At 42.5% G+C, this 27906-nt stretch overlaps 1 protein-coding gene and 1 long non-coding RNA gene across 2 annotated transcripts; one reads left to right on the top strand and one right to left on the bottom strand.

Moving 5' to 3' along the window:
- The first annotated feature begins 8 nt into the window (after positions 1 to 8).
- Positions 9 to 24762, top strand: LOC122455911. Its single transcript, XR_006274424.1, has 6 exons — positions 9 to 20; positions 5731 to 5736; positions 10478 to 10486; positions 16696 to 16699; positions 22142 to 22145; positions 24612 to 24762. It is a non-coding gene; the product is annotated as an uncharacterized LOC122455911 (long non-coding RNA).
- Positions 819 to 27642, bottom strand: DBR1 (debranching RNA lariats 1). The gene is made up of 8 exons (XM_038417313.2): positions 27121 to 27642; positions 26337 to 26461; positions 17098 to 17178; positions 16458 to 16543; positions 13473 to 13697; positions 11883 to 11963; positions 8965 to 9110; positions 819 to 2291 (listed from the first exon to the last, which is right to left on the bottom strand). Exons 1-8 carry the CDS (start codon positions 27315 to 27317, stop codon positions 1622 to 1624), a joined length of 1611 nt encoding a protein of 536 aa, XP_038273241.1. The 5' UTR covers positions 27318 to 27642; the 3' UTR covers positions 819 to 1621.
- Between the last annotated feature and the right edge of the window lie 264 nt (positions 27643 to 27906).

Genomic DNA, 27906 nt, shown 5'->3' with positions numbered 1-27906 from the left:
ATAACTCTGACAAATTTTCAGTGAAAGGCATATCACTAACAGTAAGGTAACCTCCTCAAATTTTAGCACCAAATGATGGAGGCATGAGCGCTTCAACAAAACAATTAAATTTAACACGCAAAAAACCACCCACAAATATAGGGCTAGAAGAGATATTGAGATATCATCTAGCCCATCCCCCTTGCACTGAGGCAGGGCCAAATAAAACCTAGGTCATCCCTGACAGGTGTTTGTCTGAACTGTTCTTAAAAGCCTCCAGTGACAGCAATTCCACAGCCCCCTTAAGTAACCTGTTCCTGTACTTAACTATCCTTAGATATTAGGAAAAAAAAGTTCTAACGAACCTGAAACTCCTTTGTTGCAAACTAAGCCAATTATTTCTTGTCCCACCCTGAGTAGACATGAGAGAACAAAAGATCACTATCCTCTTCAACAACCTCTTACATATTTGAAGAGGCTGTGTCCCTCAGCCTTCTCTTCTCTAGAAGAAACATGCTAGTTCTTTCATCTATCTCATTCTGAGATTAGGAAATGGTTTTTTTGCTTAAAGTTTCCAAGTCAGAGAGCTGGCATGGAAAATTTTAGTCCAAATAGTTGAGTTTGACAAAGTTATAATCAACTGCAAACAGAATCTTAATGGAACATGTTAGGTAACATTTACTACATGCATCACTACCTATTGTAAGTGTATAAACTTTCAGCCCTCTCCCCTGAAAGCACCAAACACAACAACTTACCCATAAAGTCAGGAGATTCAAATTCAGAGTTATTGAGTCAGTAATTCAGATACAAACATCTATGAGGTTATTGCTAGATAATTTTAGTTTCCACTAGTATTTTAATTTTGAAATACTGTTCTGAACTTTTGGGAGAGAAACACATGGTAATTGATAGTGAAAACAAATGCACTCGCCTTCAACGGTTTAGTGTAACCACCTCAGTCATAATTTATGTTTACAATGTGAGATTTCTTTTCTGTATATATCAGAAATAAAATTTAAAAACCAGTATGAGACAATACATATAATACATATTCATATTTTTAAAGACACCAACTGCCAAGATTTTCCACTGCAGAAACAGTTAACTCCAGAGAAATAAAAGTCATGATCATCTTCTCTTACTGCTCTTTTTATCTTGGGAGTACTGCTTTTAACCACACTGCAGAGAATTACTGAATTAACTATTCTGTACTAAGTTTTACCTTTAGCTGCAAGAAAGCATTAAAGGCAATGCAAAGATCCTCTCCCTCCAAACCTAACTACAATTTAAAGAATTCTCCCTTGGTTAACTAAGAATTACAGATATTGTATGGAGCCAAAGCAGAATGTAATTAAAATGAGTTAATTAATCAAAAGCTGAAGCAGAACCAACTCATTATATACAAACTTGAAATCTTTCTACAATACACTTAGTTGAAAAGGACTGAGCAAGAAGACTACTACTAAACAGGTATTCTGCTCCATTAGAAGTTTTGTTGCATACTGTAGTATGTAGCATAAAGTGGTACTGATCACTTCAAATGCTGAATTTTAAAAGCTCTCATCATTGTCTCAACACACCAAAAGAGATAGCTAGTTACAGCAGTTAATAAAACCTCTGGGACATTAATGCATTTTCATTATACTTTATCTTCATCCTCTGTGGCATAGATAGCCTGATTCCGTCTTTTAATTTTCTTCATGGCACTGTTTCCATTCTCATTTTTACCAATCCGCTTTAAAGCTCTTTCATTTAAGCTCTTCTCTTCAGTCTGCTCGCCCACACCAGATTTCTCCAGGTCTTCATTGGTGGAGTCCATAGCATCATCAGAGGATACCATCATGGAATCTGGCATGATCCTGGTGTCAGAAAAACTTGCTGAAAAGTCAGGAGGATGATCAGGTGAAGGATCCACAGAACAGGTACTTTGATCTTCATCGCCACCCTCTTCATCTAGCATTATTTCATCTGGGTTAATAGACAAAGACAGCCCAGAATTATCTGTATAATATTCACTGGGCTCCTCTGCTGACTCAGTACTGTCCATTTCCTCCTCCTCCTCATATTCTCCCCGAACTGAGCGCTCTTCTTTCACTTGCTGAATCCTGTCATTAATATCGGTGAGACCAAACTGGGCACAAAACTCAGTGGTCTGTGGATTGATTATATGAACTGGTTCCATATTTTTCTGCGGTTTGTTGGGGTCATAACAAGCAGCTGTCACACTGAAGTTGCAAGGAATTTTGAGGTTATGGCTCAGCTCTTCCAGTATCTCTTTGAGGGCTCCTTCTGTTGCACTGTAATCCCACCTACAGGAATAAAAAACAATGTCAGATTCTGTTGAGCTCAATTAGCCAAGACATCTCTCTTCCTGTTCCTATTTGAAGAGGTTCTCTTTATAGACATTATATCTTCTTTTTGATAAACTGAAGAGATTGAGCTCTTTGAGTATCACTGTAAGGCATTTTCTCCATCCCTCAAAGTATTTTTGTGTCTCTTCTCTGCCCCCTCTCTAATTCTTCATCATCCTTTTAAGATTATGAAGTCCAGTACTGATTTTACAAATACCATATACAGAGGCAAAGTCTTCCTTGATGTGCATAAGAATTTAAGATTACCTAAAATATTTGGAACAGTCATTCAAACTGATGTGAATATTGGAATTTTTACATTTGACTGAACTATTATCTACATTTTAGGCTAGAAATAGCCACATAAGGACTAGAGATTCAGCTTCCCTGAAACCCTGCTGCCTTTTTAACTGCAAGCCCCAGTTGATATGAGATGCCATTATAGGAAGATAATTATTTCTAACCTGTTAACAATGAGGCACAATTGCTTTATATTGGAAAAGGCAGAATGCCCCTCCAAATATTATGGCTGACTAAAATATAATTACTACTGTGGATCGATTAATTTATGGTAAACTAATCCAAATAGATGTTTTAAACAGGACTCCTGTTCTTCAGTTATTCTGAAAGGAGGCTTTATTCTTTAAACCAAAAGCTCAGCTCTTTTATGCAGGCATATGCAAAATGAACACAAATACTGATGATATGTTTGAGGAATGGAAGTTTCCACTCAACGTATGTATGCACACATGCAATGCCAGTGAAATGTGGGCACATCAGTGAACGGTTTTATGACAAAACAGGGCACACTCATTAAGAATATGGTTCTTAACCCCTCACTCTAGCAAATGAAAACAGATTAATCAAACTATAGCGGCAGTCATCCTAGAGCTCTTGCAAGCTGATCAAATCTTGGGCCTGAATACCAGTCTCATGGGAGTTCAGGCAGCAATACTGTAGTGTTTAGCAGCTCATTAGGTACAATCCTAATAGGCAGCCTGGTTCTTGAAAGCAGTAGACAATCAGGAGATTCAGTCTCATCTTCTTACATGGGACTTGACCATGGTACTGGGAATGGTTTTGTGACCTATTAGAATTTCTAGGAAAGATCTCACAGAATCACAAAAGTAGGGCTGGAAGGTGCGACATTCTATACCTTGGTGGAGCATCCTGTAACCCCCCATCCCTCATTTATATACAGTTGTGATCTTGCATTATAAAGAAGGCCATGTGAGGTATCGCAGGAAAGCTTATGATCTGCTGAAAGTTGTTTTTCTATCTAAATGTGTACATCATTAATGCATATGAAGTTATGAGAATATGTTGTATGGTTGTCACTAAAATATGCTGTGGGTTTGGGAAGCACCCAGATACTAGCTTCCCAGAGACAATGACAAGGGAGGTAACCAATGCCCAGTGGGTGGGTACTAAACAGACATCACCAGCCATTGTCCAGCAGAGGAGTTACAATTCAATGACTCACTTGCACAAGGCCATGCCAGAGGAATTGCTCAACCTTGCCTGGAGATTCAGCAATGTCCACCACACATGCCTGGACTTTTGTTCTCCAAGCACGTGAACTGAGGGTATAAAACAGAACACAGTGGCCACATGCTGGGCCTTTCCCCCACCTCTACTATAAACAACAAAGACACACAGAAGACCAAAGATGCCAACAGAGGGGACTGGCCCAGGTATTAGGGACAAACCTGTATATTAAGGACTGCAATATCCAATGGGGTGAGAAAAACTGCTTAATCTAGATGTTGCCCAGTCTAATAGGGTTGAGAGTTTAGACTGCGTGCTTATATTTTATTTTGGTAACTAACTGACTTTTTGCCTATCACTTAAAATCTATCTTTTGTAGTCAATAAATTTGTTTAACTGTTTATCTTTACCAGTGAGTTTGCCAGAAGCATTTGGTAAGGGTGTTTGCTCAGGTTTACAAAGGCTGGTGTATATCAACTTTCCATCGATGAAGTGGTAAACCAATTAATAAATTTGCACTGTTCATCTTGAGCAGTGCAAGACAGTATATTCCCGAGGTACAAGGCTGGGAGGATTTGACTAGTGCCTTTCTCTGTGTGATTCATAAGTGTCTCTGGGAGCATTCATGCAATTTAGCTGGGTGTGGGGCTCCACATGATGTAGTGCCAAGTGATGATAGCGCCTGGAGAGGCTTGCCGCTTGTCACTAGCGAGGCATTGTGAGAGACAGTCCAGGCTGGAGAGAGTTAAGGGGGCACAGCGGTCCCACAGTCCTGGGCTGCACCCTGGGGATCCCGTCACAGAAGGGACCTTGAGAGATCATCTAGTTCAGCCACCCATACTGAGATAGGGTATATTTGATCTGGACCCTCCCTGACAGGTGTTTATCCCACCTGTTCATAAAAACCTCCAAGAATGGGGATTCCACAACCTCCCTATTTCAGAGCTTAACTATCTTTATAAAGTTTTTCCCCAATACTTAACCTAAATCTCTCTTGATCCAGGATTAGCCAATTACTTCTTCTACCTTCAGCAAACATGGAGAACAACTCATCATGCTCTTTATAGCAGCACTTAACACATTTGATGACTTACCAGGTTCCCCTATCAGTAGTGTTCTTTCCAGACGAAACATATCCCGATTTAAAAACAAAAAAACCACACCCCTTTTCTTAGATCATGTTTTCTAAAACTTTTATCATTTTTTTTCTCTCCTCTGGACTCTCTCCAATTTGTCCACATTTTTCCTAAAGTGTAGTGCCCAAAGCTGGAGACAGTACTCCAGCTGAGGGCTCAGCAGTGCGGAGGAGAGCAGAACAATTATTTCCCATGTCTTACATATGAAACTCCTGTTACTATATCCCAGAGTGATCTTTGCCTTTTTTGCACCTGCATCGCATTACTGACTTACTCAATTTGTGATCCTGCAACTTCTATTTTTGAGTCCAGTTTCTAATAATAGCATGCTGTGTAAGAGTAGGAAAGTTGCAAGCTAATGTATAACATTGCAAGGTAAAGGTCAAGCTTGGATCTCTGCCAGAATATAGGCCCAACAAATCCATCTTCCACCAGGAAAATCACCCTTGCCTCATTTGACCCCAAAATTCCTAAAGAGGGAAGGCTACATCACCTGGATGTCCACAGTACAATAAAAATCTATTGTTTAGGAAGGTTTAAAGATCAAGTACCCTCCAGAGCTACAGTCTGTAGCTGGATTAGGACACTGATCAGAGACTTACTATTGCAGCAGGAAAGTTAACATTTACTTTCACTCTACAGTAGGGGAAGGAGGGACACGTGTGTGTGGCAGGCAGGGTAGTGAATCCTTTTTAATGGATATTTGCAAGGCTGTCTTCTGCTTGCACTTTTACCAAAGATTATAGAACAGGTTCAGGGTTTGTAGGCTCTAGAGAAGGGTGGTGGAGGTAGTAGTCAAGCGATGATCCCTCCTATACTAAATAAACTGCTTTGGGTGGTCTCAACATCTGGATTTAGTAAAGAAAGTTTTAATTTAACATTTTTCATTTTAAGGCTCCCTGAAGATTTGGATGCACGTTGCACCAGCAAATCAGTTGAAGCTTTTTGCAGTATGTTCAAATTGCTACTGCTAAATGTATCAGGTAACAGCTGTTGAATACTGTCTGTTGACGATCTTTGCTTGGTACTGCTTTAACTGTATTCAACTGAAAACTAAGAAACACCTAGTGCCTTCTGTGATATGAAATCCAAAGCCTTAACGTTCTGGCTCAATCTGCTCCTTGTGGGGAATTATAACCTAAACATCTGCACTGGTGAAGAAAGAGGAAGCAATTACAAGTAAGAAAAATTTCTCCATATCATATTTACATGGTGCTTTGCAAACTGATTAAACACATCTAAAACAAGACACATTCAAAGATATTTAAACAGATCAAGAAAGGACGACTAAGATGTCCAGTAAGAAGTGGTTGAAGAGGTCGGTTTTAAAGAGGTGTCTGAAAGAGGGGAGAAAGAGGACTAAATATATAAAAGATGTCATCCATTTTCATGAAATGAGACCATACTTGCATATACAGTACACCCTCGCTATAATGAACACGTGGGGATCCAAGCCATTCGTTAGGTGTAGTCAGGGCTTCTTTATATCAGGAGAGGGGAATAGCTCCTCCAACCCCGGGGTCGGGGGAACACATTCAGCCCTCCTCCTTTGTGGCCCTGGGGCCAGGGGAAGGATTCAGGGACCATGTTCACTATAGCCCAGCGGTTCTCAAAAACTTTAGTAATCCAAGAACCCCCATTTTGATTTAAAATTTTGCCAGACCCCAAGCCCCCCCACTCAGCCCCAGGCCCCACCTCTTTCCACTCCCTCCCCCAAGAGTGCCCTGTCCCTGCTCCTTCCCCTCCCTCCCAGCACCTCCTGCACACCAGGGAATAGCATGCAAAAGGCACTGGGAGGGAGGGGAAGGAGTTGATCAGCAGGACCCACGGACCCCCTGGAGTTCCCTCATGGACCCCAGTTTGAGAAACACTGCTATAGCCCAAGGTTTGCTATTGTGAAGCATGTTATAGTGAGGTTCTACCGTACAAAGTTGCCTGATTGCAGAAGTTCCTCAATCACTCAAATCTTCCTGAAAGGAGTTCCATCAGAACAGCAAAACAAATGACAAGCAGAAAAAACACTTCAGCAACACCTTCCCCAGAGGGAATATGAAATATTTCCTACAGTTGAGCAGTTCAGATGGGTATGATTCTGATTTACTCATCTACTGTAACATATAGGAACAAGGGGCTAAAGCTCTGGATGAAACTTACTCTTGGGAATAAAGTCAGCACAATATGATATGGCCCACCTTGATTATCACCATAAAAGGTTTTCCTCCTCCCCCCCCCCCCCTCCTGCTGGTAATAGCTCATCTTAAGTGATCACTCTCCTTACAGTGTGTATGATAAAACCCATTGTTTCATGTTCTCTCTCTCTGTGTGTGCGTGTGTAAATCTCCCCACTGTATTTTCCACCGAATGCATCCGATGAAGTGAGTTGTAGCTCACGAAAGCTTATGCTCAAATAAATTTGTTAGTCTCTACGATGCCACAAGTACTCCTTTTCTTTTTGCGAATACAGATTAACATGGCTGCTACTCTGACACCAGCACAAGGCATGCATCATTTAAAACTTAAGTAGGGTTTAGATGGAATAACTTTGTGCTGGGCACGTGATTATTGGGATGAACTTGACCCAGAGTGCATTAGCCATCTTCTCTTTTATAGTAATTTAAAAGGGTCTTCCACGGGTTGCAAACATGGTTTCGTCCTTGAAGTTTATGTCTGCACAAACTATATTCATTAGGCAATACACATTTTGTAACTTTATAAAGCAATTTAATGTATCTTATTAAATTTGTATTCATATCAAAATGTTGTAGACAAAATTGAACACATAATGACATGACATTTAGAATGGATTTGCTTCTGCAACCTTAAGGTCTCTTTTCAGTTGCTTACAACTGATCCAACTTCTACCTTTTGGGGCTGAAATTATCCATGCTTGGTCTTTGTCCAACACCAGATTTTTTCTGAAAGCTCGAGTACAAGTAAGCTGGCTTTGTTTGCATACAAGGTACGGCTATTTTTCATTTGTAGGCTCCTCTAAAATTGGCTCAGTGGGGAGGTAGCATAAACCTGAAATGTGCCAGATACATAATTCTTCATTTACATATATGCCAGCACCCATTGTCAAAGCTTCCCATGCTGGCAAGTCCAGAATAAATCCGGCTGAGAAAATGTCAAGAAAAGATTTTGCTCTCAGTGAGACTTAGACATCTTCCAGGATTACTGAATATATGATGTAATCAACTCCACTTTCCAAGTACATTTGCTCTTTAGGATCAAGGTCTCCTATTTAATCACCAACCTATGCCTCTACAAGCACACACAGACCTCCTCGGACACAACCAGTTATCCAGGTACAACAGCATAGATCTCTTGTAGCTGCCATGACCATTTCTGCTCCTGAAATCCAGGCTTCATCTTTGGCTTGATTTGGACTTTGCCTCCTGACTCAGAACCTGAAACCTGACTCTGACCCTTGGTATTGACCCTGGCCTGGAACCTGACTATCAACTCCTCCATGATCCCCAACTCAGGTTTGCCTCTTCTCTGACCTATGGTCCCACTGCCCTTGTTGGGATCTTGACAGTCTGTCTGGACCACCCTCCCCCATGGCGAAGGCCTATCCTAGGGGAACATGAAGGCAGCGGGCCAGTCCCTGCCCAGCATGCCCTAGAGGGTATTTGAGATGGCTGAATGGGTTGACTACTCCCAGGAAAACCACCCCATGCTTTGAGCCCAAGCATCACAGCTCGCAACAGAGAGCCAAGCTCTGCACACGCAATCCACCCAGCTCCATGATGAAATTGTGGCTCTGTGGGCCCATCTGGCATAACATGCCATAGATGGCCAGATGGTACAAGAGATGGGGGCCTGGCTGCAGGATGAGAATGCTACACTATGGGTATGCACTGCAGCTGTACACCCTGACCCAGGCCCCCCCCAATTAAAAGATATTACCTCACCCATCCTATCTCTAATATCCCAAATCTCTTTTGAAAAGTATATGCATATTTTCAACACAAAGAAAGCTTAAACCCAATACTAGTTTTACTTACTTTGCATGGAGGCCATTGTTTTCAGGCATGTTCCATGCGTTTGAAGTCACATTAATAAGATTATTAGTAGCCTTGAGAACAGCAAGCCATTCAATGTCATATTCCAGAGAATCAGATGCGTTGGGGTCATGGTCTACATCTATTACCTTAGAAAAACAATATTGACAAATGAGGCATTTCATTGAACCTGACAGAAAGACATCATTCTATATTTAAGCATTATCTTCAGGCAATTAGTTCTTAATTAAAAGTTCAGGATACCTGCCCACTGAATAAGGCAGGGGTTCTGTGATAAAAGTAGTATGTGATCATGTAATTAGAGACTATCATAACGCATGTGCACAAGGAGGCTGAATTAAGGCTGCACAGGCTACATGAATTCTAGCATTTCCTAGCTTTTGAGTACTTGACTTTATTTTTAAAGTTAAAAGTTGAAAACATAGTTTGTGGGCAATATATTCAAGAATCTGCCCAGGTGGGTGCATCCGAGATACAGACTAACAAGCAGAAGTTACTTTTTGGTCCATTCATTTCCACCAATCCCAAACTGGTTTGTTTAACCCTTCCCTCAGAAAAAGGAAGGCAGCAGGGAAGGAACAGCTGCTGCATCTCCCAAGAACTGCATTTATAGAACCATCCAACCTATAATGTTTGGCAAAGTATGATCAGAGCTGCTTTTCTCTTTCAGCCCAAGAAGAGGATCTTAGGGTAAGGAACATCCCCTGTTTTATAAGATTCTGAAAGAGATCCTGGGTCTTTTGAAGATAGCCTTGAAAACGCAGAATTGATCACTAGTGTTGTATTAGTCACTGATTTTTCTCTATACTAGTCATTAATAGCGTTCCTTACAGTTACCTATAGGAGTGACCTTGAGCAATGGTCTTGATTTTTGGTTGTAAAGCAGTGCCACCCTAATTGACATTGATGGAAATAAGGCCACCATAAGTTTCCTCCTAGTACGTGGCCTGATTTGAGTCATTATTGAACGGAGCAGTCTGTGTGGCCTCTTGCCACAAAAGGTAAAGCTCACTAGCTGGAGAGATGGAATGATCTAGTGGACTAACAGCCAGGAACCCCAGGTGTTCTACCTCCTATTTCTGAACCAGACTATGTCTCTGGTTTTAGTCAAGTCCAAAACTCCAAACTACAAAAAGGCACTCTTGCAGACAGCTGAAAACCCACTTGGCCCTGTTTGTACGAAGCCAAGTTTTTAAGTGGTCAGTCTGGTGAAAAGAATTAATCTATTACTTCTAATGCAGAGTGTCTGGTGATGCATCTGCCAGGGAACACTTCCTTCAGTACCAACTTAATTCTCCTGTCCCTGACATATCTCAATCATTAGCCCAGTTCCTGCAACCAGTAAAACAGGTTGATGTAACAGCGTTTGCATAGCAACTGCTGAAGCTTCTGCTAAAGATGGAATAACTGTATCCTCTTGATTAAAGCATCTCACCCCACTGAAGGAAGGGGACATGTCCACGAACCAGTGGCAGATTCAGGGCTGTGGGTGCAGCAGGCCTGGGTCAGAAAAGCTACTTTCCACTGCTGCTAGAAACAAGCATGGGATTCAGCCCCCACTGTAAGTTCAGGAAGTGGCTGAGATCCACCACTTTCAGACATTTGGCAGCTTGAGTCGGTTTTTTGTTTGTGTGTCTTTCCCAGAATGGGGCTAAGTTTCCCAATGGGGCAGCATGAGATGGAGGAGAATACTCTGGCTGAGCAGGGACTGAGTAAGTTTGACTGGCAGTGAAGAGGGGGTTCTTATGTGAAAGAGAAACTGGGAAGAAATTGTACTATACTTCTGACACGCTTAATTTTGTTGATTGTCTGTATTGGTTTGTCTTGTATTTTGGGGCAGGGACCATTTTCTTTTCCACGTATACAGTGCCCAGAGCAATGAAGTCCCAATGCCAGGTAGGGCATTTTAGGCCCTAGAGCAATATAAATTCTAAAAAGTCCACTGTACATATTATGAAAAAAGTCCTCTTTTGGGTACTGTGAGATATTGAATTCAATAAGCTGTCTGGATTGGATTGTCTTTTAGGATTTCTCTGGAGTTTCATACCAAATAATTGTTCTTAAGGGGTTGTGCATTGGATCACCAGCTATTTTTCCACCCCACAATCTCTTGATCACAGTATCATGAAATAAGGAAGGGGAAAAAAAAGCCTGTCTAGGGGGTCTTCCTCACCAGGACAGACTCAGGAAGTTCACTTTCCTCAAATTGGGGGAGGGGGGAAGGAGGGGGATCTTGTCTTTTTTTTGTTATTTTCCTTAGGCTTACATTTCAGGCATTTCACAGGGGCCTTCAGTTACTTAGTTACTGCCTCCAAAGACAGAAGAATACACGTGGCTAGACAGTGGCACCAGGACACAGCCCATAGTGAGGTGTGGTGCATTGTTGCACCTTCCCAGGAAAGAGGTATTGTGACTTAATACATCACAATTCCCTCCACAACCCCCACATGCTTCGAGAAGAGGGGTGGGGGGAGAGAAGTAATTTAATTCTGATCTATACCAGCAGCAAGTTACCACTACACACACTCCACTGGTCAGCACGTTGAGGGGGCAGAGCAAAAGCTCCACATATTCCCCACCCTCATGTTCTATAGTAGTAATAAGCAAATACAAAGTGCCCCTCATTCCTGTATCCTGCTATGAAGTCCTGGCAGTTTGTATTGAGGCATATGGAGGGATTCTTATGACCCCCTATACCTCTGTGCAGCCCAAGAAAGGATCCTCTTAATTTTCCATTACCCCATTAAGTCCTCATCCCATACATAAGCAGCAACTGTGAGATTTAATTCTCTGGGGATGGAAAAAAAATCTTTCTTCAGCTTCCTGCTGAACTGTGCACTCCCTAGCCCAGATATATAAAGTACTAAATGGTAGTAGATGACCACTTACAGTGGTCTTACCTGCAGGAAGTCTCTGTGTGGCAGACATTTATCCAGAGCCAAAAATTTTGTTGCTTTTGGCAGCTGTCCTTCAATATTTGTCTAGGAAACAGGAATGAAACTATTACTGGCAATGCTAAAGATTCCCTGAAATATGACCTAATAACCAAATTATGCATGGAGACTCCAGGGCAGAATTTAAAGTTTTAACAGTTTCTATTAAACAGAATATTTTAAAGTTCCTAGAGATAAAAAGGAAGGATTGCCGTACAAAGAGAGAGAGCTTGAGCTAAAGTCAGAGGAAACTGCAGTAGATAACAGCGACAACATAGGGAGGGGGTAGAGATACGACACGCACAGGTCTCGTTCAGCCGAAGCAGTCTGGTGTAATCAAGCACACAGGCCTTGTCTACACTACGGACTAAATTGCCCGCTGCAACCATTGCAGCAGCAGTCATTGATTTAACAGGTCTAGTAAAGACGCAATAAGTCGACAGGAGAGCGGTCTCCTGTCAACTTAATCCACTTTAATGAGAGACAGAAGCTATGTCAACAGGAAAGCATCTCCTGTCAACTATGTCAACTTAGTTATGTAACTTAGATTGACTTATATTGCTAGTGTAGACTAGGCCACAGATTCAGAACCTCAGAAGGGGCTATTCTCATAAGGGAGAGAAAGATTTGCCAAGACAGGAAGCTCTAGAGACACAAGAGTTGTCAACTATTTGTGATTTTTATACTGTTTGGAGTTTACCAACTGTTAAGGAGCACAAAGAGAATGTAGCCATTTACTTTCCTAGTTTGCATTACTCTGATTGACAAGAAACTAGCAAATAAACCAACAGGTTTAAACCTTGCCGATTTTCTGGCTTTGTCTGGGCTACTCATGAACTTCCGTCTGCTCTGACCTTTGCCATATCTCAGGCACCCAAAAGGATACCCATCTCAAATAACCAGGTATCTTCCCTGAATTGCTCTCTGCTCTCCTCCTTCACAAAGTGAAAAATCCAGCTATTTTTAACATGAAATATAAATTTTCTATTTCAGCAACATCAGCTACTTAACTTGTTTAGTAACCATCAGGCCAGAGTAATTTGAAAAAGATTGGCTTAAAACTACAAAACAAAGTAATAGTTCTACAAATAGCTTCAAAAAGTATCTTATCTTATAAAGAGAATAAGTTATAACATTCACTGTCTTCATGAGTTAACAGGTTTCAGAGTAGCAGCCGTGTTAGTCTGTATTCGCAAAAAGAAAAGGAGTACTTGTGGCACCTTAGAGACTAAAATTTATTAGAGCATAAGCTTTCGGCGATGAAGTGAGCTGTAGCTCACAAAAGCTTACGCTCTAATAAATTTGTTAGTTTCTAAGGTGCCACAAGTACTCCTTTGCTTTTCATGAGTTAAGACTCTTTAGCTTATGTTATGCCTTTGATTATTAGGGTGAATTAATAGTTACTTAATGTAGGTAGGAGTACTTTCCATAAACTATATGAAAATATATTTATAAAAGGAAAATCAAGTAAGTTTTTACAAGAGCAAAATGCGTGTGTGGATCTGGCTACTGGCATTAGAAACCTGAGATAGACACGACATGCTGTTTATTTGTTACCTGGTGTTGCATTAAAGCTGCAAATTTTACATGAAGATGTGCTGAGAACCAATACGTGGGTTGAAAGTGCTGCAGAAGCTCTGAAGCAGCAGGGCTTCCCAATGTATTGTTTTCCACTTCTTGGCGGAAGAAAGATTTCATTTTAAGAAGCTGTTTCTTGTTTCCATAGTGATATATACTTCTTGGCCAATCATGTGACATAAATATATCCATAGGATGCTTTAGCTATAAAGCAAAAAAGTAAACATAGGAAAAGAACAGCACTTAAATGAATACTAATTAAGGGGGAGCATACTTAATTCTTTTCGTCTGACCAGAGCAGATTTTGACTGACAATCTTACTTTCTAAACACTGAGGATATACCACTGGATGCAATCTTCCAGAGTGCCACTGAGTTTGATCTTGCATTCTCTAAACTCTATGGTTTGTGTGCCACTTTCTTGCTTTCTTTGGGATAGGTAAGCCAGCATTTAGTGCACAGTATCATTTTGATATCTCCCCTCAGAGGCAATTGTCAAGCAGTTATATGGACATAAGAATTTCTAAAATTATAGCCATATAATAAGTGCTATTTACAAAGCAAATTCACACAATAGAAAACATTGGAAGAAAGTATCACTGTGCTTGAATTATAGTTATTACAACCATAAGTTAGTTGTATTCTATTGGCAGACATTATCTTCTCCGAGCTGGCAAGCTACTTAAGCATGGGTGAGATTCCCTGTGTTACTCTCAATCCCCATTTATGCTATTTTCTTGAAGTATTTTAGCTATCCCCTGCCTACAGGCACTTTAATAGCTCTTTTAAAACAACATCATAATTTTTCCATCTCCAAGATTGTGATTTTTCTAGCACCATACTCAGAGATTTTCATAGTGCAATAGTGAAACTGAAATAGGTCAGTTTCATTCTTCTGCAACTTGGGAAAGTTCTGAGCTGCAGCAGAAGCAGCCACTCATTCACTCTGGCTACATCTACACTACAGACCCTGTGTTGGCACAACTACATTGGTATAGTCCCCTAGTGCTGAAAGGAGGAGTTCTGTCAGTATAGTAACATGACCTCCTAGGACATTAACTATGCCGACAGAAGCCCTCTTCTGTCTGCATAAATGTCTACACTGGAGCTTTTGTCAGCATAGCTATATAGCTAGAGTTGTGTTTTTGTTTCATTGTTTTTTTTTTAAAAAACACCTCTGATCAACATAGCCATGCTGATACAAGTTTTAAATGTAGACCAGGCCTCTGAGTGGCTATAGGAGGATTAGGTTAGGAGACCAAGTATCAGAGGGGAAGCCGTGTTAGTCTGTATCCACAAAAACAATGGAGGAGTCCGGTGGCACCTTAAAGACGAACAGATTTATTTGGGCATAAGTTTTGTGGGTAAAAAATCCCACTTCTTCAGATGCATGCCTCCATGCATCTGAAGAAGTGGGGTTTTTTACCCACAAAACTTATGCCCAAATAAATCTGTTCATCTTTAAGGTGCTACCAGATTCCTAGATTAGGCGGGACCATCCTCCCCCATCAGAGCCACCAGCAATCTCTGAATGGGAACAAAGGAAAAGTATTCCTTTTATCTTCCAGGAGTCAGAGATGGGTCTTTTGGGGAGTGACAGGGACCTCTCCCACTGCTGGAAAATCATGAAATACGAAGTTATAGTGACCCTTCCCACACCACCTTAACCGTCTCTGAAGGGATGGCAGTAGGAATTGAGAACGACAATACCTTACCTCCCCTAACCAAGAATGCCATTCTCTGTACCCAGCACAATCCAGTGCAACATTTCCATTCATTTCTATTCCAACAAACTCATTGTGCTCCATGGAGCGCGACTGTTCTGGGAGTATTCGCTGCTGGTTTGCAGAGATCCCACTTCATAAAAAGGCTAAGGGAGGAACAGTACTGCGATCTCATTCAGTGACTCCTTAGGGTAGGGATCAAAGGAAGCAGAGTTAAGATTACATGGGAAGTGTCACCTTAACTCTGCATTTCCTTCCGGGAAGTTGACTGCTCCCTATACTCTGAAACTGAAACCTTGTCTTAGTCAGGAAGAAACTTCAAGGGTTTGCAGGGGAGAGGAGCTACAAGCTCCAGTCCTGAGAGCTCACCAGCCTCTACTGAAGCTCTGTAGCTTTAACAGAGGCTCCTCCCATTTGATGAGCCATGGCAGCCTGGAAGAGCAGATATGGTACTTGAGAGGTCGCCCTCCCCAAGAATACAGGTACCATTGTGCTGGAGTGAGGGGAACTAAAGTGACCCATAAAAACCCTCCTTCCACCCACCCACAGACATCTTTGCTCCTGCCATATCCTCACACACCACAGGGAAGCTGAGGCAGGTATCCCTGCTCCCCCTTCCAGGCCTTCTCCCCAAAACAAACTTACTGAATTAAATACTCAGGAAATTCCATTAAAAGTTTAGTTAGAAAGGAATTAAGTCTGATTAAGTAGCAGTCCCCTCCTCCCACACAAAGGGCCAGCCTATGCCACACCTTTTAATTATACCTCAATCCCAACACAGTACATCTCTGCTAACAGTGCTAGGCTCTGCACCACTACAGATATGGCACTTCTCGGCTTCCAACTGAAACCCACTTGTCTCTCTCAGATGCTAAAACAAAACCTTAGCTACAGCCTCCAACTTTTCCAATACACAACACACTGCACACTTAACCTGTGCACATAAGTCCCCTTGAATATTTGCTGATATCGCAGAGGATGTAATTAAGGATTTGCATCACGCTATGAGGGACACCTATGTGATGTGTTTCTTTATCAACTGAAGAAGGCAGTCTTGCGACAATGCAGAGACTAGTGACAAGGCCTGCAGAATTACCCTTCTATTGTGAATAGCAGAAGCAAACTTTGATTTTGTCAATAGAAACAGATAATGTAAATTCAGATCAACATGCTCATCTCTAGATTAGTCTAAACTCATGCAAAATTATCTACCCTCTTCAAAAAAAAGCTTTACTCCCCACCTGTTTGAGTTTGAAGACTTCAATATTCCTCACATGGTACGCACTTCTTACGGTCTGCTGATTGTATGGAGGACACTCAAAATGACCTGAAACATACCAAGAAAAACAGGTCACACAAGAGACTGGGTTCCTAGAGGGAGCAAGGGGAATCAAATTGCAAGGGGTGAGCCTGGCTTGTGGTGTTCAGAGCATAAGTGGGGGAATAAAGCCTTGAGACTTTGCAGCTCTGAAATTCAAGTTGAGTCAGTCCCTTGATATTTCTATATAAATGCCAACTTACATATCAGTTTTATAGGTAAAAGAAACTGACTGACACTATTAACTAAAGAATGCTGCCAAAGAAGCGTTAGGATGATTGCTACAAAGACTTGTACATCCACGGGGAGCTCTTTTTCTGGTGTCAATGGCTGTTTTCAGCTTGAAGAGTTGGTGCCATGTCTGTGCACAGACACATGGACTCAACAGGGGAAATCTGTTCACAGGCAACTTTGGAGAACCTGTAAATTCTCCAACACACACACACACACACACACACACACACTATAAATAAAACATCTAATAAAAAGAGTATGGAATCTTAATTGCAAGATGTTTCTGAATGTATATGTTAATAAAAAGTCAAAGTTACACAAAATATTACCTTTTTTGTAATCATGAGATTTGAAAATGCCAGAAATTCCACCAATTCTTACACCACGATATTTTACTACTCCTGCATAACCTAGAATGACAAGAGATTAAAATAAAATTCTCTGCATATCAGGAAAAGAAGGAACTTTCAGGAATTGTAATCTAGTCTGTTCAACTTTAACATAATGTGCATTAGGTACAAAATAATTGATTCAGATAAAATAACTCATCCAGAACTATGGTTCAAATGACTTGCATTTTAGAAAATGTTCACTTGCCTCTGCATTGCTTCCAATCCAAGACAAAAATTATTGTAGAAAGCAATTTTGGTATTTCTAACCTGCCCAAAACAAATGAAGTCATTCACATTGCAGCACCACACATTTTCATGATTCTTTACAAATAAAATAAAACTAAGTCTTACAATTTAAGACTGACAAGAATAAAAGCACAAGGCAAGTCAGTCATCTGGGGATAATTGAAGGTGAAAAACAAGGATTGATTGAAGATGTGAATTTTAAAGAGATAGTCAAAGGATAAGAAGTATTTGGCAGAAGCAAACATGGAGACTTTCAGTCACAAAGCAGGAAAGAAAGATGAAAAGAAGGGAGAAGTAAAGGGAAATATTTCAGAAGTGAGATGAGATTTAGGAGGGGGAGAATTATGAGAATGGCCATACTTAAACCATCAAGCCCAGCATCCTGTCTTTCAACAGTGGGGTTGCTTTCCATGACCATCTTGGCTAATAGCCATTGGTGGACCTATCCTCCATGGTCTTATCTAATTCTCTTTTCAACCCCATTATAGTTTTGGCTTCACAACATCCCCTGGCAACAAGTGTTTTTCCCTCCCCCCTTTATTATAAACCTTTAGTTTTAGGCACTAAAGAATTGGCTGGCAGCATAGTATTTTGGGTAAGATCTAAACCTATACTGATCTGGTAATGTGGCTGACCCTTTGGGGGTCAGAAGAACATTTTGTACATGTGAGCAGTTTTTTTTGGTTGTTTTTTTTAAAAAAAACTTCTCACAGTACTGGATCTAAGTGCTGACTGGGAGCCAGAAAACAGAAATGCAATAAAGGGGGCAGTGTGATTTCTTTTTTGTTTCTTGATAACCAGTGTGGGGAAATCAGAAGTACAGTTTAAAAATAAATGGACACAAATCAGACATCAAGAACTATAACATGCAAAAACAAATCGGAGAACACTTTGATCTCTCTGGACTGTCAACAACAGACTTAAAAATGGCAATTCTTCAACAAAAAAAATTCAAAGACTCCAACAAGAAAATGCCAAACTGGAATTAATTTGCAAACTGGACACCATCAAATTAGGCCTGAATAAAGACTGGGAGTGGATGGGTCACTACAAAAAACTAATTTCCCGATATTAATTTCCCCCTACTGTTATGCACACCTTCTTGTCAACTGTTTGAAATGGGCCACCCTGATTACATTGGCCTCATTACCACTAAAAAAGTGATTTTTTTCCTCCCTTGGTATTCTACTGTTGAGAATAGCCCACTTCCACTTTAATTGAATTGTCTCGTTAGCACTGACCCCCCCCCCCCCCTTGGTAAGACAACTCCCATCTTTTCATGTGCTTTGTATATATACCTGCCAACAGTATTTTCCACTCCATACATCTGATGAAGTGGGTTTTAGTCCACGAAAGCTTATGCCGAAATAAATTTGTTTGTGTCTAAGGTGCCACAAGTACTCCTCGTTGTTTTAACTTCAGTGTTACTCCCAGACTGGTGGATATCTGCTCTCCCTTTTGCAGCCTGCCCTGACCTTAGCATTTCTAGTGAGGGTTGCCCCGGGCACCACAGATCACATTGTTGTAGTTAAACAATGGGGGAGGTATTGCTCAGTGGTTTGCGCATTGGCCTGCTAAACCCAGGCTTGTGAGTTCAATCCTTGAGGAGGCCATTTTGGGATCAGGGGCAAAAATTGGGGATTGGTCCTGCTTTGAGCAGGGATTTGGACTAGATGACCGCCTGAGGTCCCTTCTAACCCTGATATTCTATGATTCTATGAACACAGAACCAGATCATTTGAGTTTTGGATCAGAACCCCAACTATTCCAAGTTTGAAATTTAAAATTGAGAGTGCCAAAGGTTAAAGTTAGTCACAATGAGCGATTCATAGTCAAAACTGCAAGCCCTGAGAGAGAGCCACCGTCTTCGGCATGAGAGAGAAATGGCAGAACTTCAAATGCAAGAGAAGCAAGCCTTGGCCCAGCTGGAAAAAGAAGCTGAGGAGAGAGCCAGGTGCGCTGAGGAAAGAACCAAGCAAGCTGGAGAGAGAGAGAAAAATCTCACAGGAGGCGAATGGATCTGCTGCAAGCTGATACCAATGTTGCCAGATAAACTCCAAATCAAAATAATGAAGAACAGCAGGTACTATGTTATCCTGGAAGCTCAGCTCTATCTCCATCATTGCTGTAAAGAGGAGTCTGTTCAGTTTATAAGAATGGTGGTATGTTTAATAATGATGTGGTAGCTGGGTTATGACATTACCCTGATTAACATAGTCCCAGATACAGTATGAATGTGAATCCTCTGTATGTTGTCTGTAACAGGGAGATTTGTAAAAGGGGGGGGGGGGGGAAGTTGACTCGAAGCAGTTGCATGTGTTTAACCAGGTATGCTACAACAAGGAAGAGAGCCTCTCTACCCTTGGGATTGTGGAAGATAGCTGTTTGTCTAGTCAGAAAAGCAGTTTATATGGTGAAGAAATTTCTGAATGTCTTAATATCTCAGAAGTGAATCTAGAATTAAATGAAACACAGAAAAAGCTCAGAAAAATATATTTCTTTAGAGAGAATTAGAGTTGATGTTATCTCAAGTGCTTATATACAAATGCACAAAGCCTTGGAAACAAGCAGGGAGAACTGGAGGTCCTGGTGATGTCAAGGAATTATGACGTGATTGGAATAACAGAGACTTGGTGGGATAACTCACATGACTGGAGTACAGTCATGGATGGTTATAAACTGTTCAGGAAGGACAGGCAGGGCAGAAAAGGTGGGGGAGTAGCACTGTATGTAAGGGAGCAGTATGACTGCTCAGAGCTCCGGTACGAAACTGTGGAAAAACCTGAGTGTCTCTGGATTAAGTTTAGAAGTGTGTGCAACAAGAGTGATGTCATGGTGGGAGTCTGCTATAGACCACCGGACCAGGGGGATGAGGTGGATGAGGCTTTCTTCCGGCAACTCACGGAAGCTACTAGATCGCATGCCCTGATTCTCATGGGTGACTTTAATTTTCCTGATATCTGCTGGGAGAGCAATACAGCGGTGCATAGACAATCCAGGAAGTTTTGGAAAGCGTAGGGGACAATTTCCTGGTGCAAGTGCTAGGGGAGCCAACTAGGGGGAGCGCTTTTCTTGACCTGCTGCTCACAAACCGGGTAGAATTTGTGGGGGAAGCAAAAGTGGATGGGAATCTGGGAGGCAGTGACCATGAGTTGGTTGAGTTCAGGATCCTGACGCAGGGAAGAAAGGTAAGCAGCAGGATACGGACCCTGGACTTCAGGAAAGCAGACTTTGACTCCCTCAGGGAACAGATGGCCAGGATCCCCTGGGGGACTAACATGAAAGGGAAGGGAGTCCAGGAGAGCTGGCTGTATTTCAAGGAATCCCTGTTGAGGTTACAGGGACAAACCATCCCGATGAGTCGAAAGAATAGTAAATATGGCAGGCGACCAGCTTGGCTTAATGGTGAAATCTTAGCGGATCTTAAACATAAAAAAGAAGCTTACAAGAAGTGGAAGGTTGGACATATGACCAGGGAAGAGTATAAAAATATTGCTCGGGCATGTAGGAAAGATATCAGGAGGGCCAAATCGCACCTGGAGCTGCAGCTAGCAAGAGATGTCAAGAGTAACAAGAAGGGTTTCTTCAGGTATGTTGGCAACAAGAAGAAAGCCAAGGAAAGTGTGGGCCCCTTACTGAATGAGGGAGGCAAGCTAGTGACAGAGGATGTGGAAAAAGCTAATGTACTCAATGCTTTTTTTGCCTCTGTTTTCACTAACAAGGTCAGCTCCCAGACTGCTGTGCTGGGCATCACAAAATGGGGAAGAGATGGCCAGCCCTCTGTAGAGATAGAGGTGGTTAGGGACTATTTAGAAAAGCTGGACGTGCACAAGTCCATGGGGCCGGACGAATTGCATCCGAGAGTGCTGAGGGAATTGGCGGCTGTGATTGCAGAGCCCTTGGCCATTATCTTTGAAAACTCGTGGCGAACGGGGGAAGTCCCGGATGACTGGAAAAAGGCTAATGTAGTGCCCATCTTTAAAAAAGGGAAGAAGGAGGATCCTGGGAACTACAGGCCGGTCAGCCTCACCTCAGTCCCTGGAAAAATCATGGAGCAGGTCCTCAAAGAATCAATCCTGAAGCACTTAGAGGAGAGGAAAGTGATCAGGAACAGTCAGCATGGATTCACCAAGGGAAGGTCATGCCTGACTAATCTAATCGCCTTTTATGATGAGATTACTGATTCTGTGGATGAAGGGAAAGCAGTGGATGTATTGTTTCTTGACTTTAGCAAAGCTTTGACACGGTCTCCCACAGCATTCTTGTCAGCAAGTTAAGGAAGTATGGGCTGGATGAATGCACTATAAGGTGGGTAGAAAGCTGGCTAGATTGTCGGGCTCAACGGGTAGTGATCAATGGCTCCATGTCTAGTTGGCAGCCGGTGTCAAGTGGAGTGCCCCAGGGGTCGGTCCTGGGGCCCGTTTTGTTCAATATCTTCATAAATGATCTGGAGGATGGTGTGGATTGCACTCTCAGCAAATTTGCGGATGATACTAAACTGGGAGGAGTGGTAGATACGCTGGAGGGGAGGGATAGGATACAGAAGGACCTAGACAAATTGGAAGATTGGGCCAAAAGAAATCTAATGAGGTTCAATAAGGATAAGTGCAGGGTCCTGCACTTAGGATGGAAGAATCCAATGCACCGCTACAGACTAGGGACCGAATGGCTCGGCAGCAGTTCTGCGGAAAAGGACCTAGGGGTGACAGTGGACGAGAAGCTGGATATGAGTCAGCAGTGTGCCCTTGTTGCCAAGAAGGCCAATGGCATTTTGGGATGTATAAGTAGGGGCATAGCGAGCAGATCGAGGGACGTGATCGTTCCCCTCTATTCGACACTGGTGAGGCCTCATCTGGAGTACTGTGTCCAGTTTTGGGCCCCACACTACAAGAAGGATGTGGATAAATTGGAAAGAGTACAGCGAAGGGCAACAAAAATGATTAGGGGTCTAGAGCACATGACTTATGAGGAGAGGCTGAGGGAGCTGGGATTGTTTAGTCTGCAGAAGAGAAGAATGAGGGGGGATTTGATAGCTGCTTTCAACTACCTGAAAGGGGGTTTCAAAGAGGATGGCTCTAGACTGTTCTCAATGGTAGCAGATGACAGAACGAGGAGTAATGGTCTCAAGTTGCAATGGGGGAGGTTTAGATTGGATATTAGGAAAAACTTTTTCACTAAGAGGGTGGTGAAACACTGGAATGCGTTACCTAGGGAGGTGGTAGAATCTCCTTCCTTAGAGGTTTTTAAGGTCAGGCTTGACAAAGCCCTGGCTGGGATGATTTAACTGGGACTTGGTCCTGCTTTGAGCAGGGGGTTGGACTAGATGACCTTCTGGGGTCCCTTCCAACCCTGATATTCTATGATTCTATGATGTCAGTTTGAAGCCCTAACTGAGGGAGGAAAGGGTAGATTTCTGGCGGGTGATGGACTGCTGGCAACTGAAGTTTGTAAAAGTGAGACTGAACAAAGTAAAAGTGATTTGCTTAGAGTAGCTCAGTATGATGAATCACTCTTTGTAGAAAGCAAAAGTTTATCTGTTGAAGGAAAAAAACTGTTTCCAACTGTTTGTCTGTTGCAAATAGCGGCGTGCCTAATGAAGGAGAATTGTGGAGCAGACAGAAGGAGCCCGTCAGCATATGATGGTTGAGGATATTTCATTTATCCCAGAGTAATTCGGGACTTGACCGAAACCCAAGAAGGAAGTGTTCCTAAGCTTGTGTGTGGCAACCTGCATTTTGTCAGTGAGGAAAGCTACAGAGAGAAAGAGAATGCCTCTAACCCTTTAACCATGGAGTTTAGCAGCTTGCCTAAGAGGAGGTTATGTGAAAGTCCTCTTAATACACCCAGAATCACCTCTGGAATAAGTGAAACTCAGAGGGAGTTTGTTGTGGCTCCACAGAGCAATGCTTTGTGGAGCAGAAGGGGGAAAAAGGAAAGAAAAAAAAAGATTCCTGAAGAGAAAAATCTTCATGGTAGTTTTTGCAAGCCATTTGCTGCAACTGATGGGTGTAGAAGTGATTTGATTGAGTTAATTCAGGGTGAATCACTGTACAGAGAAAATAGCAAAGAGTCCTGTGGCACCTTATAGACTAATAGACATATTGGAGCATAAGCTTTCGTGGGCGAATACTCACTTCGTCGGATGCATGTTGAGGAAATTTCCAGAGGCAGGTATAAATATGCAAGCAAGAATCAGGCTAGGGATAACTACGTTAGTTCAATCAGGGAGGATGAGGCCCTCTTCTAGCAGTTGAGGTGTGAACACCAAGGGAGGAGAACCTGCTTTTGTAGTTGGCTAGCCATTCACAGTCTTTGTTTAATTACAACTGATACCTGCAAGCAATTGTGAAACTTGGCACAGCAGAGAAACCTTTACAAATCTAGTTTGCTGTATAGAAAGGGAAACTGAGGCACACCACCACATTGGCATTTAGCCATGACAGCAAGGTAATTACACCCTTGAAAGCAGTATTAGAATATTATCAGATGAGAAAGTCTTTCAGCGAATGAAAGAAGCTTTATAGAAAAAAAGCCTGATCTAATCAAACCTAATTTTGATAAACTATTTCTGTTATACAGTGTTACTTCTGACATTGGGTTAGAAGTTGTAGTGATACATAACCAAGAATGAAAAACTCTTATGATGCATTCAGCAGTGTCTAGGGACACCCCTTTCTGCATCAATTTTGCGTGGGGGGGTGTGACTCTGTATGGAATCTGGGGGACACGAAGATATTATGAATATTAATATTGCAAAATTGAAATGAGTTGTGCCAGATATGCCATGCAAGATATCTGCAAAAATGTTATAATTTGCCAAATATCACCTTTGTATTAGGGGTTATAGATATGTATGTGTGTGTGTCTTAGAAAACTTGTGCTATACTTCTGCGTGACACCCCCAGACAGTTTGGCATCAGCACTGCCTAGCCTGCTTGATGGCCCATTAAGGACCATCAGCTATACAACTGACCCACTGAGAGAAGGCAAGGGATACACCTTATGACTCATCAAGGCAGCAGGGGCATGCTTAGGGACAGAAAAGGTTTCCAAGCCATATGCTGGGCAGTTTGTGTTTGAAATAGAGGAAGCACAAGCCGCATGGCAAAAGACTATAAAAGGCGGCTGCATCTTCTCCATTTTATCTTCAATCCTGTTTCTTACCTTTGGAAGAACTTTGCTACAAACTGAAGCTCTGAACAAAGGACTGAATGACCCATCCAAGCTGTGGAAGAATTCCAGAGGAACTTTCAAGCCAGCAAACTCACCAATACTGCTAGGAACCTGATAGACTTTCAAGTCTTTGTATGTATGCGTGTGTGACTGCTTTACCATTTAACATCTCTCTTCTTGGTCTCTTTTTCTTTATAATAAACCTTTAGACACTAAAGGATTGGCTAGCAGAGTGGTATTTTGGGTAAGATCCAAACCTAAACTGATCTGGTGACGTGGCTGACCCTTTGGAGTCAGAAGAATATTTAGTATACCGAGCAGAGTTTTTTAAATAACTTCTCACTGTACTGGACCTATGTGCTGACTGGGAACCCGAGGACTGGAATGCAATAAAGGGGGCTGTGTGATTTCTTTTTTGATCCTTGGTAACTAGTGTAGGGGATCAGCAGCAGTTTGTGACTGGTTGGAGAGTTTAATTTCAGTGTTACCTGATACTCCCAAGACTATCTGCTCTCCCTTTTGCAGCCTGCCCTGACCTTAGCATTTCCAGTGAGGGCTGTCCCAGGTTCCACCCAGTCACAAGGCTGACTCTGCATTGTGTGAAAAAGTACTTCCTTATGTTTGTTTTAAGTCTGCTTCCCATTAATTTCATTGGGTGACCACTGATTCTTCTGTTATGCAAAGGTGTAAATAATACTTCCTTATATACTTTTGCCACACCATTCATGATTTTATAGACCTTTATCAAATCATCTCCCTTAGCAGTCTCTCTTTTTTAATGCAAAATAAGGTCTTGTAGATAAAAGCAAAGAACCTAAACTTAATCCAGAAAACAGTACGGCCAATTTAGTGATAGGAGCAGGAGAGAAAGGTCATTAGCAGTGAAAGTGGACTGGAACAAAAACAGGACAGCCATGGGTTACATTAATTGTAAAAAGTTACCAAGGTACAGGGAAAGGTGTTAGGAGTAGTAGGTATAATAAGGAAGCTAGTTTGGGCAATATTAGAGAGAAACCACCAACAAGAAACAAAATAAGAAAAAAGGTCAGAGATAATACTCAGGTTGTGGTCCTGGAAAATAGGAAAGATAAGCAGAGATAAGAGAATGTAACATGAGTAAAGAGATTAAGAAGAAAGATTAAATTCAGTTGCAGAGAGAGTTTGATATGATGGCTGGCATCTACCCCTTATCCCATCAATTTGTTAGATCATCATGCAAGCATCGCCATCTTCGTCTGTACAAGGCAGCACTGAAGTTCACCTGCTTATCATCTTTTTTGATGCAATCCATCCATTTGCAGGTCACCCAACAGGAAATTTCAGAGCCAATTTGAAATCAAAGATTGGATAGAAAGGGCGAGATGGAGGGTAAAGAGAAAAACTGGCAAATCCTCAGCATAATTTAAAAAAACACTGGCCCTTGGAGAATACAGAAAGAAACCAAAAACAGAACCCAGAAGTACTGAAGTCACTAAAAATGAAGACTCAGGCTAATGAGATCACCCAGCCAAAGACATCTTACTATATTCTGCTAATCTTCAACTGAGCATCTGAAGCAAAACTGAATCCTCCTGAGGTTTTCCCAATACTATATAGCCAGTACTCCAAAAACAAAATCCAAAACAGTAATATGCATCTCAACCTAGTCAGAAATCTAAGAGTTTATAGAAATCACCTCAATATTTAACCCCTGGAAATTCAAGCCCATATTTACAATTAAATCTATAAAAATCAAAGAATTAACTGACATTCCATACCAAGGTAATATATGTTTGGTGCCACCCATCCTCCATATGGCAGTTCCTGCAAGTGATTTGAGGCTTCATGATTACCCCCGATAAAGATCGTGAGAACTGGAGCCTTCTTCTCTCCTGAATAATACCTATTCCAGAAACAGAAAAACAACATCTTAACAATACACAAGTGATATTTCAAGATGTTTATATGCGTAAGCAGCAGAAAAGATTGGGCCTATACCAGTCTACATGCAAAAATGTTGGATACTTAAGTTTTTGAAAAGATAGATTTTACAGTCCCAAAGTAGCAGACAAGGCTAGTATCAGCCACACAACCTATTTTGTTCAAAGACAGACCCAATTTATTCTGTTTAACAGGCCACAAGGTTTCCCCAGAAACACTAAAAACAAAGCTACTGGTATTTATTTGCGTATAAAAACGACAGTGCTCCGTTTCGGGCTGCGTTTCAATTCAGGGGGACCCCGCCTTCTCCAAATCTCTGCAGAATCCCGCAGGGACGAGGAGTGGGTAGAGACCCTGAGGAGAAAGGGGAGGCCCGGGCTTGGCGGCAGCGGCCGTTCGCGTTCGCGAGGGCGATTCGAGCTCCAGTTACCCGGCGAGTCTGGGTAGAGGGCGCAGCCTCCCCCGGCTGTCACACCGGCGGCGCAGGGATCTGACGCGCCGGCGGACGGGGACGAGAAGTTCCGGTACCGCATCTGGCAGCGCTCTGCTCCCCACGGCAACGGAGGCGCACAAAGCGGGCGCCGGGGGTCTCCAGAGCGAGCGGCCAGGCCCGACGCTCACCGGTAGAAGGTCTGCATGTGGCGGTACTTGGCCGACACGGCCATGCAGCGTAAGTCCGCCTCGTTGCGCACGGCCTGGAAGTCGCCGCAGCATAACAGCAGGTCGAGACGCACGTTGTGGCGCCGCTGCAGCAGCTCCAACGTCTCGTAGAGCTTGTCCAGCTCGCCATGGCAGCAGCCAGCCACCGCCACCTTCATCCCGCCGCGCGGCGCCTGCTTAATGCGTCACCATCCCCCGAGCTCTCGCCAGATCCCGTCCGAGTGCGCCTGCGCATCAGCCCTCTTTCCCCCCAGGCCCGGCTGCGGCTGTGGCCCGCGCTAGCGCCCGGCCTGCGCGCTCCCGGGCCACAATCGGAGCGTGCACGCGCGTCCGTGCATGCACGTGCCGCCGTGGGCTTGGTGCAAAATCGGGCTGTGTGCGTGCCTGGTTACGTGCATGCTTTGCGCGCGAGTTGTATGCACTTGGGTTTGGGAGTGTGCATTCACGTGAATGGCCACTATGTGTATGTGTCCGTTGCGTGTACATGTGTGTAATGGCGCCCCACAAGGGCGTTATGCTGTGAGTCTAACAGTAGCTGCCCGCTCTGTGGGAGCTGTTGGCAGCAGCTACCAGTATCCGTCCAGCTCCATGTGGGCAGTTCACCGAACAGTCAGCCTTTTTCTTCAAGTTAGCATAGGACTCAGCGAGTTCTGAAAAACCTTTAGCAATATCCCCTTTTTCCAGAAGAGTGACATGTATATAGCGTCTTTCATCCATTAAATTTTCCATGTCGTTTGCAAACAATAT

The sequence above is a fragment of the Dermochelys coriacea genome, chromosome 9, assembly GCF_009764565.3.
Source record: "Dermochelys coriacea isolate rDerCor1 chromosome 9, rDerCor1.pri.v4, whole genome shotgun sequence".
In the NCBI taxonomy this organism is placed as follows: Eukaryota; Metazoa; Chordata; order Testudines; family Dermochelyidae; genus Dermochelys; species Dermochelys coriacea.
Note: the sequence above shows the minus strand (reverse complement) of the source record. Positions and strands in the feature narration are given on the sequence as shown.